The 20,262-nt window shown below is 42.2% G+C and overlaps 1 protein-coding gene across 2 annotated transcripts in view; it reads right to left on the bottom strand.

The window, feature by feature from the left end:
- Positions 1 to 20,262, bottom strand: part of LOC122575392 (headcase protein) — a 163,642-nt gene that overhangs the window by 133,935 nt on the left and 9,445 nt on the right. For both annotated transcript variants that reach the window (XR_006319413.1, XM_043744244.1), the window contains exon 2: positions 1,246 to 1,342. Coding sequence is in view for 1 of the 2 variants with exons in the window: in XM_043744244.1 (XP_043600179.1) it covers positions 1,246 to 1,342 (97 nt within the window). In the remaining variant the exon portion in view is untranslated. The remainder of the gene's footprint in view (positions 1 to 1,245; positions 1,343 to 20,262) is intronic.

Genomic DNA, 20,262 nt, shown 5'->3' with positions numbered 1-20,262 from the left:
CCCGTGTATTCTCATAGAATTTTCCACAAACCCATAAATATCCACGATCTACTCCGAAAATCGTCAAAAAGTTCTCTGCACGATCGCACGAAACGTACGATGCCGTATCAAACAGGCCCGTATCTTCTTCATCGATCGACCTACCGCAACGCGTACGCGTCTCGTCGCCAGAGGGACGATTAAACGCCAGACGAAGAGCTTCGACAGGCTCTCCCTCTGAAATATATATGTATAATATTCGCGTGTGTGTATACACGGCTGAATGCGATGGAATCGAGATTCCGGTGTAATAACGAGTCACGTGAACGTGCATCACACACGAACAGGGAGTGTAAGTGCACGAACCACCGCGTGGGAAATGGTATTGATTTTGCCTCGTATTTGGGGTAGGACGACAGTGTTACGGCGTAGTCCGGCAAGCCAAAGAATTCGTTACAGGGTGAACGCAGACGAAAAGCGAAGCGGACCTCGCGTGAGAGATTATTTCGACGAGATCTCGCGGTGGAATTCATACGCGACGCGCATGGCGTTCTCAAGAGCTACGTTTAAGCATTGTGTGTCACAGCGCGATACGTTTCTTGAATAATTTGTTAACAAACTCCGAGCCATGGATGGACAAAACTGAACGTAGAACAGCTTTTTTTCTTTACAATAACAAAACGAACGTACGACGAAGAATTGAGGAAATTGATATTTCAACGATCAACTATCAAATTATCGGAAAGCGATATTATCCGTGTATCAGGGTTGAGATGACTGTCTGAATAATATACGTATACTACGTGTTAAATGGAAACAAAAGGATACGATAGCATCAAGTTTTCGTAATTTATGTACTATGCGTATATGTATTAAAAGGTACGATAAATTTCGCGTACTTGCAGTTAATTGATATACAAACGCGTACAATAAATACAATGGCGTACGGATGCTTCTTGTATTTACTGTATAGGAGTAAAAGAGGGAAGAATGGAAGCGAAGAATTTCTTAGACAGACTTAAAGCAAGGGGATCTGCCGGCAGTCACCGTGACCTTGCTCTATCGCGTACCTTCCGCTTTAAGGAATCCCGTATAGCTCCTCTTCGCTTTTCCCGCAGCTCTAGCAAGGTTACTATTTCAAACTTTCCCCCCGGCCGTGGTTAACGTGTACAGCGTGAGATCGAGTCTCGAATACGACACGACAAAGTGTACGGTACACGAGATATTAATTTAAATAACGCAATGCGAGATTAGTTGTTCTTTTACCTTAATGTGATAGGAGTTGAGTTTAGTGCGTGGCAGGCTGTTGAAGGCGCTGAAATCCAGTCGACGGGAGAAAATTCCATTCGCACCGCAACTTTGCCTGAAACGGAAAATAGAAATACATATTGTGATTTATACTTTCTCTTTAACGATTATATATTATTTCTAACAATTACAATTACAACATTATAAATTGCATAAATATTACGATGATACCTAATACACTTTCCCTGTACGCTGTGTTGTTCGACGAAATTTTTAGGGTTAAACAAAATACAGCATAAAAAATCGGGGATCCTGCGTTTCACGATACGTAATAATTCTGTTGCTCCCTTCGCTTGATAACCCTCGGTATGTCGCGTAACAGGAGGGTCGCTTTTTGAACTCGTACGTTTATCCTCGCAAGCCGATGAAAACGAGCTCGCTGAAGATACGTAGCCTGCGTTCTACCACTCGTCGTTGAGTTTCGCGTGCGTGCCAGCCAGGGAATACGCGTGTGCCTACCTTCCCCGGCTCATATGCCAGAAAGAAAAAAAGTCGCGGAATATAAACCCAGCCGAATGGAAGAATTTGCCGCCGGACGAACGCGAAGCGTACCTCCACCCTCGATCGACGCGTAGAACTTTGAAATCTCGCAGAAGGGAAACTGAATTCTCGAAATTGCTCTCGGCTAGATAATGTCTACAACGTCGGAAGGGACGTGGAACTCGACGATGGTAGACGAGGATTCGGTTCAAGGCGACGCGAGAAACGCGCGTCGTTGGAATACGGGAGAGCACGTATCTGCGTTTCACACTCGGCTAACCCCGATGTCTGATTCTGCAAGCGCCTGCGACTGACGTCTATCCCAACGACAGGTAACTTCTGCCGACTAGATTCCACGATGAAACGAGTACACTCCCTGGTAGAGCATGTTTTGTTACTTTGAAGAGGAAATCGATGCTAAGGAAAGTCTGCAAAGTTCCCAGACGAGAATATCGTTGTAGCGATACACGTGTACCGTTCTATCTGCCTCCGGTTCGTTTACGTTCTACGGTTTTGGATCTCGATGCATATCGCGGTCAGAGATACGTTAATAAGAATATTTTTATTGCGTTTCGCGACGTCTAAACTTGATACACGCGATTCTCGAAAGTCGGCCGGATTAACTTCGCTTTTTGCAAATTTTCTCGATTTTGTTGCCTCCGTACAATAGAACCGCGAACGATAAACCGGAAGAATTTTCGTCCAACCTGATGTTCGTAAAATCGGGGTGCTACTCTGACTTACGCTTTTGTAACATTTATTTATTAAGACATCGAAAACGCGATAAATCTTACGGGAAACTTAAAAAGAATAATTGCGAAATCATTAGAAAATCGATTGGCTCAACTTGTCAACGATTCGCACGCGACACACACGCTGATGGAAAAATACAGATCGTATTTTTTTCAGGTTCGTAGAGCGGATGCGAAAAAATCGTGGCGATGACCGTGGAGATCGCGCCTGTGGACGGAAGTTACGTCACAACAACAGCAGGAAGACGCGAGCAAACGAAACAGGCGCGCAACAGAAAGGTAGGCAGAGAGTCAGCAGGCAAGAGAGCCGGATGAACGACTGGCATTGTGTACGGTGGGGGCCGACCTTAACCTTGGCCTCCACTCCAACGAGTCCATCCTCTATCGTCGCCCGTATTCTAACTTTCGGCAATGTCAACTCGGGGTTACGAAAATATTGCGCGCTATCGTCGCATGCATCATGCATACTGCAGATGCGTAGAAAAAAAACATCGTACACAACTGTATTATGCAACGCGACAGTCGCTGCATTCTTTTTAGGTTCTTCGAGCATTGTTGTTCGTGCATTGACCGAATTCGCGAACCGTGGAAGAGCGTAGAGGAAGAAATATATTTTCCTTGGAATAGCAAAGATACTCGATCGACGAATAGTTGAGATCGTGCGATCGTTCTCGCGATAAATTCAGAAAAAGGGAAGCGGAATTATAAGAGGAATTCTCGTTACGCTTGTAATGTATTGTTGCGATTAAATAAAGTTGTGACCTTGGAAACACATGATTTATTACATCGTTGCACACGAAGGTCACGGAAGAAACCACAACGTAAGTACGTTTTTGCTGATCTTCCTCGATAAATGTTTATTTCGCATACTAAATATCATAACGTATACTTTCAATATTTCATATATTTTATCGCGGACTTTATCGGCTTTAAATTCAGAGTGTCGTTAATCGAACGAAGTAACCGGAACGTTTGAAACGTCGAGAGAACGAGGCTCGTCGAATTCGTCGCTCCAAAAAAGGATCGTACTCGGTGCTGGTGCATTTGCATGCAAGCAGAGCGTAACGAAGCCGCGTAATCGTTGCTCGAAAATCGATATTTACGTTCGATCGCGAAAGACCGAGCTTGCACCGGCGTCGTACAAATATAGGGGGCCGTGGTATCTCTGTGTGTCGTTAATTTACATGATGCTAGAACCGACCAAAGCGACCGGTTATTTTCAATCACTGCCACTTACACGTTACTCGTCTCGCCGCCGATCGTATGTGTTCGCCATTCGATGACTAACGCACAGCATGAGTTACGCAACCTCCGCGAGAAAGGAGAATCGATAAAGTCGTTATTTCGTCGGGACACGAACACCATCGTCGCGTGACGATTTCCCATGAAATCGCATTAACGCGATTACCGACGGTACATCGGTTCGAAACTGGGCAACGAGAGTCGAGCATTAAGCCGGCGAGAGGTGGAAAAACGCAGAGTTTCTGCCTTCGAAAGCGTTAGCATTCGAATAGCACTGTATTTATGGCGTGCGAAAGTATTTGAACGCGTGTAACAAGAGAAAACTTGGGAAACTTTTTCAAACATATTACGCGCGTTACACGAAAGTTTTTCCGATGTCATTAAAATTCGGAAACAATTTGAAAATTTATAAAGAAGAGTAGCGAAATAGACACGTGTACGCATGATATTAGTAAAAAGTTCAGTTCGATTTATTTTGAATTGCTCTTCGTAGATTTGCTGGAATTAGTGAAAGATAGAACCACCTCCTTATATTTTTATCTTCCTAAATCATGAACACGGTATATCTAATATCCCAAAGCTTCATTAGCATAGACCGCCATTTCAGCGATTGCAACAAAATCGCGATGCCCGTGCTCGTCGACAGTCTCTCCGTTACTTTCTCTTTAATTGCCATCGGTAAAACATAATCCACGTAAAAAGAGAATCGGCCTCCTCTCTATTCTAACCGGGAGAATTCTTAAAAAAAAAAAAAACTATACTTGCGAGCCATTAAAAGACCACGATGCAGCGACGTGCGTACGTGACGATCGCTAACAAAAAAAAAAAAGGGTTGTCCCGCGGTTCAATTTATTCCACTAAAGAAACCGGTTTTCAAAGCTAGGTCGAGCGTATTATCGTGAAAACGGCTGGGACAGAAGCGACACCGTGTTTCTCTTCGTCAGAAAAAAATTATTATCTAACCTTGACGCCGTCAGTAGGCCGCGCACGTCACTTCCGAATTGATGGGCGACCTGGAAAGGAAACTGACTTATCGCGAATTCCTTCGAATTGTGCACGCCAGTGTGTTTCGTCAAACACTCACGCGTTGTTCTTCGAACGTGAAAAACCGCTCCGTCGTTGTCGATATTCGTCGACGTATCTCGGCTTTTAAAACAACACCAGTTTCTTTAAATAGCCGCCTCTAGCGGACAGGAAAATCGAGCCGAAGAGATATCTATTTATAGACAAATTGTCGGTACGATTAAACACGGCCATTTGAAATTGTAATCGACCAATTAGCAATCCTCGTCGCCACGAATATGCAGATTCTACGGTCGCGGGATGATTAGAAAAAATTCCATGACGTTACCCACCATATACGTCACATTCCTCAACAATGTGGAAATTTGGAACGTCCGTTGCACGATCGGAAACTTTTATCTTCTCCAAGATTTAACTAGAATCGAACAATCCTATCTTGTATCCATATACACGTTTATCGTGTATACGTAATAAAACGAAGTAGAAAAAAGAAAATCTGTACGATCCGATTAATGTGTAATCGTAGATCTCGAGCCAGATTCACCACCACCTGCAATCCATTAGAGATAGCGGAAAATTTGTAAACTACAAGCTCGAGATTCGTTAAAAAATGCAAACACGTGTAACTAAAATAACGTGGTTGGATACGTTTCATTGGGTCAACCGTAGTGCAAAACGATCTGTGCTGGTTTCTTTCGTTGACCTGGTATGTGGAAAGTCTAGAGTGGACAACCCTTCTCCATTGACACCATCTCTTCGACGATCTCGTAACACGAGCCACGGTTACGGGAGTATTTGCGAGTGAATCAGTTTTTGTAATTCGACACCATACGATAATACGTCCGGCACGAACGCACGGATCAGTCCGTCGTAATCGAGGTTTGTATTTCTAGGAAGCGTTTCGCAATCGATGATTCGTTCCAAAGCCAGCGTATGAATGACGCCCGGCGTCAAGACGACGTCTTACAAACTTACACGACGAGCATAGAACTCTGGCATTGCGTGCACAGACGGACCGTGGCGCTTATCCGTTTATCAAACCGAATATTTTCTCGCAATTTATCGCGTGGACGACGATTAGTCGGTTAATTACACTCCGGTTCTTCGAAACGTGCCAAGCATTCCTCGGAAAAAGTTCGATAAAATATCGTAGGTTTCCCAGGCGTTCATCCATCCCCTTCTTCCCAATTCTACGCGCTATATACAATTTTTGAAATTTTAATTTATAGGATTAATTTCTCATACTTCAGCTACATCTATCTTTCATTTCTTTAAATAAATTACTCGATGTATTAAAAATCGCAATTACATCGCTTTAGCTTTCGACGCCTGACAACGTATAAGTTCACATGCACCGTGTCACTGAATATTACGTTCCTCACGAGTCAAACGACAATCTTGAAATGAGCATCTCAAGTAACGCGTATCTAGGAACTCTCAGAGTACCGAAGCAATCTTCGATAACAGGCGTGGAGTTGGACGAAGAAAATGTTTTCTCACGAAGACGGGGGGATCTGAAATTCAACGTGACCAGGTGGCACGGTACGAGTGGTGGAACGAACCAAGGACGCGTACGCGTCTTGCAAAGTGATTTGCGAACCCGGTGCGGCCATTGCTAGGTCGTGAGCGTTACGCGCATCCGGGCCGTAGCTTGTTAAGCTTTTGAAGGCCAAGTGAACACATCCTTGGAATTTTAATCAGTATATTTGCCTATCGCGTCGCTTTCGGCGCCGGCAATTCTCGTCCAAAATTCGACCCACTGTTGCGTTTGACACAAAAGGACGTCACAGTGTGTCACTGTATGCCAGCCAGCAGCGTATGCAAATTGCCAGGACGGAAAGTGTCAAACCACCACAACCTTGACTTTTAATTAACAGTTTCACAAAATAGTGGTCGTTTAGAAGAATAAATGGAATCATCAAAAATGTGGTATATCAGGTAGAAACGACGTGTCACGGTTCTAAAGTCAATAAGGAGCTGGTTTTCGAAGAAATTTACACGAGAACGAAGGAATTCAAAAACAGCAGGGAGTCAGGAAGCGTCAACTCGAAATTATTTTTTCCGTTTCTTCTATAAGATATAGGGGGCCGACAGTAGGAAAAAAAAATTTGAAAGTAAAATATCTATAAATATACGCAGATAACTTTCATATGACAAAATTATACGCGCTCGTACAAAACACTTACGTATAACGCGCGTCTAAGCGCGGCAACATCAATGGGTATCGCTTCGTAATACCTTAAATTTACGATCACGCTATATCGTAGCGTTGTTATTTAGCGAACGAAGAATCGGCCGCGAGTCAATAGCAGCCAACGTCATTTTCGCGCTGAAGAAACACGCGACAGCCTGCTACTCCTGGTTGGGGCACGCGTGGCCCACGAGACACCTGCGTACACACGTCCAACTCGTTCGTATTTATAGTCGATAAACGACTTGTTTACACAGGTATAGTTTCATACGCAGACTCGGTTTTACAAAAAGGGGTCGGATGAAGATGGTGGCGGAGAAAGAAGAAGAAGAAAAAAGCGTAGAAGTGTTGTTCGTGTTGTTGCGGAGAAGAGAACGAGAGCTAACTATGCTGACCGAAGTATTAACGTTGTTTTTCACTTGGAGCATTTTTGCGCAGTTAAACACAAGCGATAAGAAGTCTCCTGACTCAGATGCCGTTCCGTTCCTATTCTCAATGACAGTATATCTCGTTGCTCCGCTCTTTTCTTTTTCGTTCTTTCTTCTCGTCGTTCTTCATCGTGTCGCGTATTTAACTGTAAGTGTTTACATCGGTACATTGCACAAGCGACGACAGAACATCGTGAGGGCAATTTGAGTTGCTTACGACGATTAGTTTACTTATTGTAGGTATAAATAGGATAACATATTCCAATACATTGACTCACGAAAATATTTCACCGCTTATCTTATCGTATGTTTATCCCATATCGTACACGTTATATAAAACATATTGAAATTTTATAAACAGTTTGATCGTTTTCGAAGAAGGCTTTTGATAATTTTAGCCAGCACTCGCAGGGTTGATATTACGTAGAATGATACGAAACTGACGTCGATGACGGCGGATAATGATGGTTGGTGTTCGCGCGTGACACGACCCTCGACACGCGTATCTCTGACGCAACACGAGCGATGGGCGAAAGAGGAATCACGCTGAAACGCGCATCACGACAATATCACGAGTTCGCATTAGGTACCGAGCTGTGTACTGTCAGATAGCGGCACCGATTATCGGCCTCTACAGCCTGATAATACTTTTACGTCAATAAGGTCGAGGCAATGTATTTTCACAGACGGAATAGCGTCACAACGAATTTCTATTGACAAATCTGTTAAACTTCGAACAAGTCGATATATCGATAGTATATCTATAGTATATAAATGAAAGTTCGAAAGATAAGTAGAATAAGAAACAACGTAATTTTTAATACCAAAGTATCAAAGTATTTCACGTATTACCTCGTCTATCGTTCGCATAACGACTTTGTCGTTCTTCAAATAATCGTGAAAATTGTTACTCCGAAAGTTTCTGTCTCCCTGTAGTGGTCGACCAAAGCGATCTCAACGGACTAAACGAAAATGCGTATGAACTGCAACGTATTGCTTCGATCGACAAGTTGTCACGAAGTTGCAAAGCAGAGTAATCCTGAAAAGTTCTGCAGTCACGATATCCTCGCTAGCTAGCTAGGAGGATGAGACTGGCGGGATTCGCTTCACGAATTACTTACGAAGGACGTGAGGATCTTACTAAGGAGGCTGAGGTGCAGCTGCCAGCTGCAATTTCCTCCGAGCACCGCACTCACTCTCTTTAGACAGTTAAGATGGGCAGAGGTGAGTAACCAACGGCTTCGAATTCTTCCAAAGCAACTCGCAGGTGTGCGCTAATGAGTCGAACGACGATAATGGAAAGTCCATTCTCGAGAAAGAACTCGAACACAATGAACCATCGTCCGGATTGTCCTGAGGAGCTTTTACGAGCTTTTCATAACAGATCCGTATACAGAAAACTCTTTCGCTTCTGTACCGTGTGAACGGTGGAAAGCGTTGGTTGCCCCGCGTGGCCAGAAAATATCGATCGATAATTTCCACTAGACTGGAAACGAGACCCTGACCCTTTGGTCGGTATATCACACCAAACTATCGATGTTTGTAACGATTTCCGTAACGAACTTTCTTTTACAGCGTACAATACTTTGATACAGCGAGAAATACTTTTCAAATTACCAGATGACTGGAAAAGTACACGTTTGTCCCCAAGATCGATTAAAGGGAAGATTCTGATAAAACTGTCGGGCCGTAAAAAACGAAACGCACGATTTGTATTCTGGATTTAATAACGTAGTCGGGATTCACGAACCTCATCTATGAGAAAGATCGTCGACGGAAGAACAAGCAAGATTCCCTATTTACGCAAGGCCAGAAAGAGATGCATTCAGCTACTTTTTCATAGGCCATTTTCGCCACATCAGTTTCATCGTTGGAAGGCAATTAGATGGCCCGCTAATTAGGTCAAGTTTTGGGGTTCGAACAGAAAACTATGCGTTTCAATCTCTGTATACGCGCGTTGAATAGTCGAACAACAAGTGGAGCACGAGAGTGGCGCATTCGGTGGAGTCGCTACACGAATGGATAAGATACACGGAGGAATCGCGAAGACCGGTTCTTCCGGTCGGTTTGAGGCTTCCTATTAATAGGAAGACATACATATGTAAGTATGCGGAATGGAGAGGCGCGAGCAAAGAAAAAAACTAACTTTCACGACTGTCAATGCGAGAGAGAAGAATCGTGGACCGACACCGGTCACTGATACGTGCGCCGAATCGATAATCCTCATCTTCTCGAGTCCGCTTCACCACGTGAGTTGTACGGCGGCTATAAAAAGTATTTGCACGCTATTGTATTTGAAGACTACAGGGGAAGAACGATCAGTTACATACCAAGATGGCCGCAATTATCGTGTCTTGTCGTAGTATTAATGAAATTTCAGAGTGCTTTGTATAATACACGTACAAATTTTCTATACGTGCACGGATACTTTCGTGAATCACTGTAGTTATCCTCGATTCAAAGTGTACACAGTGTACATATTTACAGACACGCGTTTCTCCCTCGATACACAAACGGTCACTCTTCCCGAGAAATATCCTTCGGCCTTTCCACTGGGCACGGATGATACTTGGTCCGATAGAGGGAGAAGGGTTCGCCATGGAACCTGAATACACGAATGATACTAAGCCAGGGACAATTCTTTCACAGAAGAAAACACGGGATAATAATTTGGACGTTAGGAAGAGTCAGAGTAGTTTTGTCGTAGAGTAAACTAAAAGTTCGACGCCTCCGGTGGAGTTTTCCTAGTTGTTTAGGATCGTTCGCACTTGATCGCTTCCTTAAGTTATAGCTGTGGTATAATCTGGTCGGTTCGTGGAAGGACAAACTCTTGTTTGGAAAGAGAATTATCCTTCAATTTTTCGGAAGCTTCGGGAAAATCTGGTTGATCCGAGATGAATGTTTTAACAAGATATCGCTGCAGCGTCTATTTTGTAATTATTATTAGCTACCATCGTCTTACTTACTTACCATCTCGTACGATCTTTTGCATTTAAACGTTCGAGAAAGATTTCGTTGGAAATGGCGAAAGAAATTTTTATGAAAGGTCGTATGGAACGTAAAGAATCGTGACAGCGTAGCTTGCATTCCGAGTGCAAAGGATTAACGTAGCAAAATTCCACTAACCACTTGACGCCATAATACCGCTGTATTCTGCTGTGATTTAATCGCGTAGCTTGTAGAAAGCCATCTATCGTTCTCTCGGATTTAAAATAGAACCGCGAGAGCGTGTCGCGTTTAAAAGCCAGCGTGTTTGATTCAGCCGATCGAAATTTGTTTGCTCGGCTAATATTATGCCAGATCCTTATCATTTATAGCGTTGAGTTGTTTTCGCGGCTTGTCGTCGTTTTATGAAATCGTTCGCACAATCGAGCAACCTTTTCTTTCTCTCCCCCTCTCCACCTTTGCAATCCGTTTACCTTTACTTTCTTTTTCTGCCTTGGCGTTTAATTAGTAGTTCGACGCTTCGATCGAAATTACCATACAATTAGTCATGGGATCCGAAACGCTTCGAGTCCTTTCGAATCCGCGTAGGTGACGAAAGATTCGAATCGCTTGAAACATGGCTCGAAGCGTAGAAAACTTTTGGCCTTTGTATTACGTTACGGACGTTTGGTTATCGTGAAAGTTTTGATAAATTTAAAAGTCTCGAAAGTTTCCATAGGTTTTAGAACCTCGACGAGCATTCACAAAAGTATCTTACAAAAATGTTCAATGTCTGCTACTTTTAATCCACGATACGTTAACGCAATCTACGTGCATCAAGCGTATATTTTTATATTTGTTTCGGGTTTTACGGACGTAATCGCGATTGTCGTTTGTCATTAATGTACCAATAAAATTACAAAAACGTCCATATAACACACGTAATAGATCCATCAAAATTTTCGACGGCGAGTATCCGATTACTTTCGCGAGCCGTTGTAAAAAGGGACAAAAAGGTGTTCCTCGGCGAGTATTTCGTCAAGTCCTGTCCACGCTGCACACCCTTTGTCGCGAGCTGTCTTTGACACTATGTCGCTACCGACATGGAGCAACGGGGCTGTGTAGCTTGAAAGCGTGCGATTTCACGTGTCAGATTCAGGAGTCGCCCTCTCGGAAGCAGAGCAGAGAAGAGCAGAGCAGAGCAGAGCGGAGCAAAAGGGGGACAACAACACAGGCATCGCGTCGTCCGAATCGTTACACGCTTTGTGCAACTCGAGTGACTTGTCACCGATGCCAGGAACCGGCCAAATCGAGAGGGTAAAGCAAAGTAAACCGAGCCACCGTGCGTTCCTGGGAGAACCAGTCGATAATCGCAATAGAACGTTTATTTGCCTCCAGAGACTGCAATGACGACGAGGTTTTTGCGTCGATACACCCGTCAGGGCAAACACGCCTCGGGAGAGGAAAGCACTGTGGGGAAAACACAAGTATTTCGGGGAATATAATGGCGAGTTTACAAATAATTATCCCGAAGGAGACATACCTCTGTTTGCTCGATTCTTCCCTTTAGTATATATCCTGCGTCTTCTCGATACGCTTCCCAAAATGTTTATATCCGTCTGTACAAACCTCTCGTCCTTTGATATTAAAACCAAGCTAGCAAACCGATACAGAAATATATAGGAAAGATATTATTTCATTATCTTTGTTGTATATTACGAGTACTACGAATCCTATTAATATAATTATACAGAAAGTATAAAATGCACGAATAAAACGTATAAAGAGACGAAGCGCGTGCAAGAAGTATGCAGTTTGTAGCAAAAACGTCTAGCGCCAAAGAACAATCTAATTTTCATATTCGTATTTCCCAATCCAAATTTTCGCATCTGTCAACTTGTAAGATTCTCGATAATTGTAACTTCCAGGTAAGATCCTTTGTTGCGTAGCGAGAAGAAAATTCGTACGTCAAAGTTCTCATCGTCGTTTGTCATCGGCAGAAAAGAGAAAAGACAGGCGCCTTGATTACCAGAAATTAAGCGATTCGCTAACGTGCACTCACTGCTCTAAGAAACCTCGTTTCTTCCAACCTCTCGCGATAACGATCTGTGGTTTATGCACGCGAGTAGGTCCCAAGCGACCAACGGAGGTGTTACTGTGTTCGAGAAGCGACGAAACTGGTTTCTAAAACTCGGTCCACGGTCACGTTCGACCGAAAGAGAAACTGGGAAGCGACACGGGTACAACACACCAGGGGCGAGGTTGACGCGGATCCCAACGTCCAATAAACCGAAATGGAGTCCGGCCGTGTGTCACGGAAGAACCGTAAGGACCAGGTATAAGGGCGCTCTTTGTACAGGGACTTATCCCCGCTGTGATAACGGGCCGAACGAATCTAAGGGTCGAAGAGAGCGAGAGGATTACGCGAATACTCGTCCACTGGTTAATCCGCTCAGAGTTTGCTCGTACGCAGTTATACGCGCAACGAATCTCTGGATTACGCGTCTGACACGTTCAAACGACCGAAGAGAACGCGAATCCACGGCCGGAGTTTCAGAAAATGGCTTCAAACTTATTCCTTGGCGCGGCTCCGCTTTAGAGTATTCGCTCGTTTAAAGGAAGTCTCCGCGAGCAACCAGTTGGTTAAGAGCTAGATTTCATATCCTGCTAGGCGAGTCTTCCTTTCGGTTATCTACTTCTGGGCGAGTCGGAGAATCTTTGCAGATAACGATAGAAACGATTCCTAGATTCAGTTCGACGGTCTATGAAGCTGATTACCTACCTGCGAGTGGCCTTTGCTGAGAATCTTTTTGGATTCTGTAAATTCCTAAAATGCTTTCGATTTCTGAGAAAACTCTTACGCGTCAATCCTATTATCGTTGACGATAATTTTGTAACGTGAAAATAGAATAAAAAATTATCGCGGTATTTGAAGTTTCTTTACGATCCTCTTACCTTGCAATCTACCTACGTACTTTTAAATAACAAGTGTTTAAGCGTTTAAATAACAAGAATTTTCGTTACGTTCTTGTAGTAACGAAAGAATCAGTCGAGATTAATTTCTGATAAACGTTTCTCCTTTTACTGTACGACGATGATCCGATCTAAGTCTCTCTATTATCTACGTACGAGTAAGAATCTTCGAGGATAATAACAGAAATGCTTGCAATTCCCGAATCCTACTTTAACCGTCTAGAAGTTAATTATCTACCGACAAATACTCTTAGCCGAGAATCTTTTTGGATTTTGTAGATTCCTACGATAGTTTCTGTCCCAAATATGGTCGAAGAAACGGAGGAAAAATTAGAAATGACTGGAAGAAAGCAGTGCGGAACGAAAAAAGAAAAGAAAAAAATACGCGTCGTGAGGATTCCAGCTTGCTCGATGTAATTCGTCGAAAGGGCATGGGCGCTATTACGAGACTCTCGCACAACGGTGCAGGCAACCTTTGTCCGTCGTCTCTAATTAAAAAATTCCTTCTAGTGGTGCGATAGGGACCCACAGAAGTTGCGAACGGGTTAACCCATTCGAAATCCACTGCGGCGCCATCAAGTCGTCGAGACCAATCGGTTTCGTAATGGTTTGCGTGTATGTTTTGCGAATTCTCGCATAATCGTGTTACGTAAGTCGAAACGAATTTTGTGTTTAAAGTCGAGGTACACCGGCTGGCGTCATTGTTCCAGGTATATAATTCGAACGATCCCTACCGACCACGATTCGTTCCCAGGAAACACAGCGCTGTTCTATTAACCTTGCTGTTGTTCTCCTCGTTTCTCTTTCGCGTTTGAGTCTCCGTTAAGTAGAGGGACTGGCTACATCGGTCGAATTTAACCGAAACTATTCTATTGGAATTTAAGCGAGTATCGCATCATAGCCTTAAATAACGTGGAAATTTGCGATACTAATCAACTACATATTCCAATGTCCATGCGCAATTTTTGACTTGTTGCAGACTCGAGTACGACATCGTGCTGCTGATTGAAAATTCTGTTTTGTACGCTATGCATACCGTTGCGCCTCGTTTCTATGTTTCTATAGTAAGACGAAGCGAATAAAGCGATTTGAAATTTTTCAAAAGAAAAGTCCACGTTAATTGAGATCGCGTAGTCCAAAGTTCGATCGTATCTTTTATTTTTCTGTTCTCGAAGAAGGAATCAATGAAGGTCGAAAATAATAATAACCGGTAAATTAGAATCGAGAAAAATAGCCGGCTGAGCTGTTTTGCAGTAAATCGACCATCTTTTAGTCGTTTGATGTTTCGAGAAATGAGCACGAAAAAGAAGCTCGGGTAGCTATTCACTCGCAATAGAGGCCAATTCTCCTCTTAACTCGAAGGAAGGAACAGGACGAGGAAAGGAAGAAAAATCGGCGTCTCGAGAGAGGTAAACACGACGTTAACAAACCAATTAGCAGTAAACCACCCTCAGGCCCGTAATAATTTACACTTGACTACGCGCGATATACAGCACACGATGCTGTTAAAGAAATAAGCGAAGGAGAGCGAAAAAAATTCTCTCCATCTTCTTGATTCTTTTTGTTTTCTTTCGTTGAGCCAGCTTCTAACCTTAGCGAACGTAGAAGAGAGAAAAAGACGCGAGGAAGCTCCGAAAAGCGTGGAAAGGCGAGCAACGTAGGAAACGAAAGATAGCGGGTTCCCGTAAATATGGATTCACAGTGCACCTCCAAGGTATACATAAAGCACGAGTGAACGGTCTTTGTTCCTGCGGAAGTAGCTGCAAATGCTATTCCTTTTTCCCCTTTTATCCGTTTCCTTCCCTATCTCTCGTGCCTTCCCTTTCCTCGGTCGTTTGGTCGAGGAAAAAGTTGGTAATTTGTAGAGAAAGAGAAATGTGGCAACGAGTCGACGTCCAAAGAATAGAAGAAATCTACTCCTCCATCTATAAGTATCGAAACGCTTAAGAAAATTGAAATAAACCCTTCAGAATTATCGTCTCGTTTGAAATATTCGCATATGTAATACAATGATAGTAACAACTATGTCATCAATTTCATATAATAGAGTTCTCTTTTTGTCTATATCCGTCGCGTCTTCCCAATGCTATTTTCAGTTTCTATATTCAACGCTGATATTTTATTATTCTATGCATGCTATAAACAATTTCACGATTCAGGTTCCGAGCAAACTTCTTCCAGTTTCCCTCGCTTCCAAGTTCAAGATTGAATTTTAAAATAGCCAAGTTTAGGTGACTCGAATAATCCTACGTTACTATATTTATGGACGAGAGTACACATCGAGATTCTGTCAAGACTGTGCGTCACTGAAAAGCGGTCCCCCACGCGAGAACGGTCCTTTCTTTCTTACAATGGAAAAATCACGTTCACGTCCGAACGGATTTTTAATACGATTCTTAATATGCGGCAAAAAGTTAATGGAGGTTTAATTAACATGGCAGCGAATAAGGGGAATCGGGAGAGAATTATTCGCGAAATCTTTGATGGGCTTTTCAAATTAAATCTCGCTGCTCACTGTCACGGCTACCCGGCAGCTCTTGTTATCCGTGGTAGACGGCCGCATTATACATTTATACGCTTGACATTGTTCGCTTCTGACGCTGTTAGAATATTCCTAGACTCGTCTCTCCGTTTCTATGAACACTAATGCAATAGTTGGATCTCCGTCTGCACGTATGAATACGTTCAGAAAGAGATGACTCGCCGAGCGGTAGAATTTAAAGGAAAAACGCTTCGTGACCCCGACAAGCCCCCTCGGGATCACACGTCAATTTACCAAATCCTCCGTCAGATTCTCCGACGACCTATTCTTGACGAATATATACGTAAGTATACATTTCCTCTTCGTAAGTACAAGGCCACTTACGCAAAAATTATGTGAAACGGTTAGCGATTAAAAAATCGTTCAAACGCTTGAAAATTATTATCTCATTTGCAATCTTACTTTATAAAGAAATCAGATGTACGTGACGTATAATTAAATTCCTTTTTCACTGATTTTTTTATTACTCTTATTATCATTTGTAGAGTACTTATTCTCGTTACTATTTCTTCTTTTACTTATTATCATCATCTTCGTTTTTATAGATTTCGACAATTACGTTCACCTTCCTACCCTTTCGTGAATGTGTCATTACTATTTATAAAAAAGTCGTTTATAGGGAAGAAACGCAACTCCATAATGGAATGGTCGTAATTTAAGAAGCAGCGAATATATTAAAAGGAACGATAAGAACATACTACGTAACCGCGATAAGTCATTAAGTCGCTTGGTATTTCGCTTTATCGTGAGCATTACAAATTCCGATGAATCAGATATTAAACGTCAAACGAGACTCGTTTCGGTGGTTTTATAATCATTCACGTGAATCGCAAATCCGACTAGGTAAATCGTTTCCCATGGGCCAGACAGCCGGTTCTCGGACCGGGCGAAACTTATTATCGGCCAGATTTCTATATCGGTCGACATTTGTTTCCGATTCCCGAAAGTGGTCGGCAATGGAACCGGTCGAACCGGTTCCCTCGTAACATTTCGTGTCGGCCAGATAAACATTTTTGCAATAAAACACTCGGTTGCGTATCGTGAACGTCGAAACAGCCGTGGGTTCGACCCGTATTTATCGCGTTGCCGCGACAAAGTCGATCTGTCGTAATTTGTCGCCGTTGAAATTTCAGTTCGATCCCGACAGGAAGAAAAAATATGTAAAAGAAAAGAGCGGAAAAACACGATGGAACGATATTTCGTTCGTTCGGTGGAAATAGGCAGCGAGAAAAGGGGGGAAAAAGGAAGAAAGAAGCGAGAAGAAAGAGCGAGTTTCGGCGTTCATGAATGTTAATAACGTTCGGGAAGGCACGTTGTTTTATACCGGCTTTATGCGATCCGAATCTCATTTGCATAAATTTGACAAACACCTCGTTACGAATGCGTCTGCACTCGACCGCATTCGCGTTGCGTGAGTTCCTTCGAAAAGAGCGGGACGAAACAGACCACTGGTTACGAACCTTGTTTTTCTTGGTCCCTTTGGTAATGAAAGTTCTGAATTAAGTTTCTTTATTGCCACGCTCGCGTTAATTGTCGAGAGAAACAATTCGCGTTCCCAGTACCGAACTTGGATTTCGCACGGTTAATTTTAACACGCTCGATATCGGCTGCAATCCATTTATTTTTAAACGCCTAACCGTACCACGCGCTGATTACTCGATGAATCATGCGAGTGTTTCGCCGTTAAACTCGTAATCTTCGTGTACATACCCTGGTTCGTGAAAGTATGTGAACACTTGCCATGAAAATCTTTTACGTCCTAATCTGTACGGTGTTATATAATAAGATTTTGTAGTTTCATTAGCATCCTAATAACGCACATCTACCATCATTATATCGACAAAATTTATTAAACCATTGCGAGAATGTACATAAAAATTACAAGACATTTATTGCAACGTTTAATAAAAAACTAGTATACCGCATGAATACTTATCATACGTATATTATAATTGCTACTAAAGATGGTCTCACCGAATGCACTTTCAAATTTCTTTCAAAATTTACCAATACGATCATGACAAACCTGTCCTGTTATAACGCTAACGATGCGTGAAAATGTTTCGTATAACACATAGAATGTAGTCATAAAAGGTACCTACGTGTGTTCGAACCTGTATACTTTCTCCTCCTTTTTCTGTTACGAGAAAAGGAGAGGGGAAAAAGAACTTGGCTAAATTGACTGGTTAAAAATGCGCCGATAATAAAGTCGCCCTGTTATTATTAACCGCGATATACCATGAACGAAGAGCAACACCAGGGAATCAGAGGTGAACTCGGGGGTGAAAATTTGAAGTTCACGGTAACCCTGCTGAGCAGCCTGATATAATAAAGTTTAATCCCTTTATAAACTTTCTCGCTCACCGCGACGATATAACCGCGCGTTTCGTTCGAGAAAAACCGTCAGCCTTAACTAGACGCGTTGAAATTACGCATCAACGTAGAAGAATAGAGGCATAATGGAGCGTAGAGAAAGCAGAGAACATAGGGAGAGCTTTCTTTAACCCTGCTGTTCTTATTAAGTTTATATAACTCGAAGTAAAAATTGTCTCGGTAGATATTAACATATTGGGAATAATATACATATAATAATATATAGATGCTTGGCTTTAGCATTCGATACGAATGCATATCGTTCATTTTATTTGAAATATTTTACAACGACCGAGGAAGAGAAAGAGGAACAAGGAGACCGACGAAAGTTAAATACACTCAGAAAGGAGTAATTTATTTCAATAAAGTTACACTAACAGCACGTTTGGAAAAATTTCCTGTTGTACAATTAGAGGGTATCGATCGTACGAACCTTGATGGCATCTCACTCCGATTTACCCAAAAGAAATCACTAAACGAGAACAAATTTTTATGGAACAATTATTTCAAATTCTTATTCTGTTCCATAAGAAGGAACACGTAAATCGTGCTCTTATGGCCAGTAAATGTCACGATTACAATTAAGAAGCAACAAAACCAACGTTTACGAGATTTTCATTCTTTCGGTTAGCTTCGTTTTCGGCTCTTTTATCGTCCCCCGAGGTATAGGCTCGGTATTATTTTTTAATTGCACGAGACCGTTCGAGAACAGAATGCAAACGCGTAACGAGGTAAATTGTAGCCGCTGGCTTTCAAATTATACTCGCATGATCGTATTTAATCGCACGATAATTGCCAACGAGAAGCGAAGCTACGTATTAACGTCGGCACCCCTTTCGAAACGCATACGTTTCTCTTTGTAGCGAGGATAGACTGTACATTACCACCGTCCATAAGTATTTGGCCATCTAATGAAATTGTATGAAAAGGCTGACATTTTTATTATATATTACATATAAATTTCGATTTTACGAGAGAGTAACGTTTTTCTATCGCTAATGCCGTGCTCTTCTGCCATGACTGAGATCAAATGCTCTATTAAACCGAAACTGAAAGAGATTGCATCACTCGAGTTACATATTTATCTGTAACGAATAGCTGACACTTCATAAAATCTATATAAACTACATCGTGGAGCACACGCATTTCAATTGCTTTAAGACGCTAACTTTAAACATTGCTTACAATCTCTTAACTCGAGTGTCTTTTCAGAATCAATTTTCATCTTCTTCAATTATTTGTCATGTTTCGACCACTTAATTTACGCCACTTAATACTAACCTCCCGACGTACGATTTAATTGAAATAAGCTCGTCGCTAACTCTATACGCTTGTCCGAGATAAAATCACAGGCCAAAATTAGATTAACGAGTTTTATTTGGAAAGTATATTTTGTGCAATTAGGTTAACTACTAGGATTACATGGAATAACAGGAAATCATTCTTAACTCGCAGGGCAACGGAATTACAAATAACAAATACATATTTTATATATTTGCAATAATTTGGAAATGTCCAAAAAAGTATAAACGGTAATTTATATACCTTCGCTTGCGAAACGCGATACAAGTACTGTTCTTATTGCCGAAACGAGTACACACACGGTGGCTAGGCGGTGAAAGAAAAACCGTATTAAATGGAAAAACAAACAGCGTCGGTTGTTTGGTGGACGAGCGGTGAAATTTCCGATAGCAGTCGATCCGTAAAAATTCTATTTTCAGTTATCGACGACTCGATTAACCTCGGTCCCTCTCTCCTCTCTCTCTCTCTCTCTCTTTCCTTCGCTCCTCTGTACCACCGCTTTGTAAATCGAATCGAACAATTACGAAATGAATAACTCGTAACCGATACGACCCCGTTCGATTGCGACTGCATAATAATCGAGTTGAAATGTCAGGGTTGTTGCCATCGTGTATGCATATATGTATATATTATGTACGATGTGGCGGGCCTAATTTTACAGCCAAACTTTTTAATTATATTTGGGCATGATTACAAAAAATAATACATAAGCACAGACGGTTTAAAGCTTCGTCAGTGCTGGAG

This window comes from Bombus pyrosoma, linkage group LG15 (genome assembly GCF_014825855.1).
Source record: "Bombus pyrosoma isolate SC7728 linkage group LG15, ASM1482585v1, whole genome shotgun sequence".
NCBI lineage: Eukaryota > Metazoa > Arthropoda > Insecta > Hymenoptera > Apidae > Bombus > Bombus pyrosoma.
This window is presented reverse-complemented; position numbering and strand designations above follow the sequence as displayed.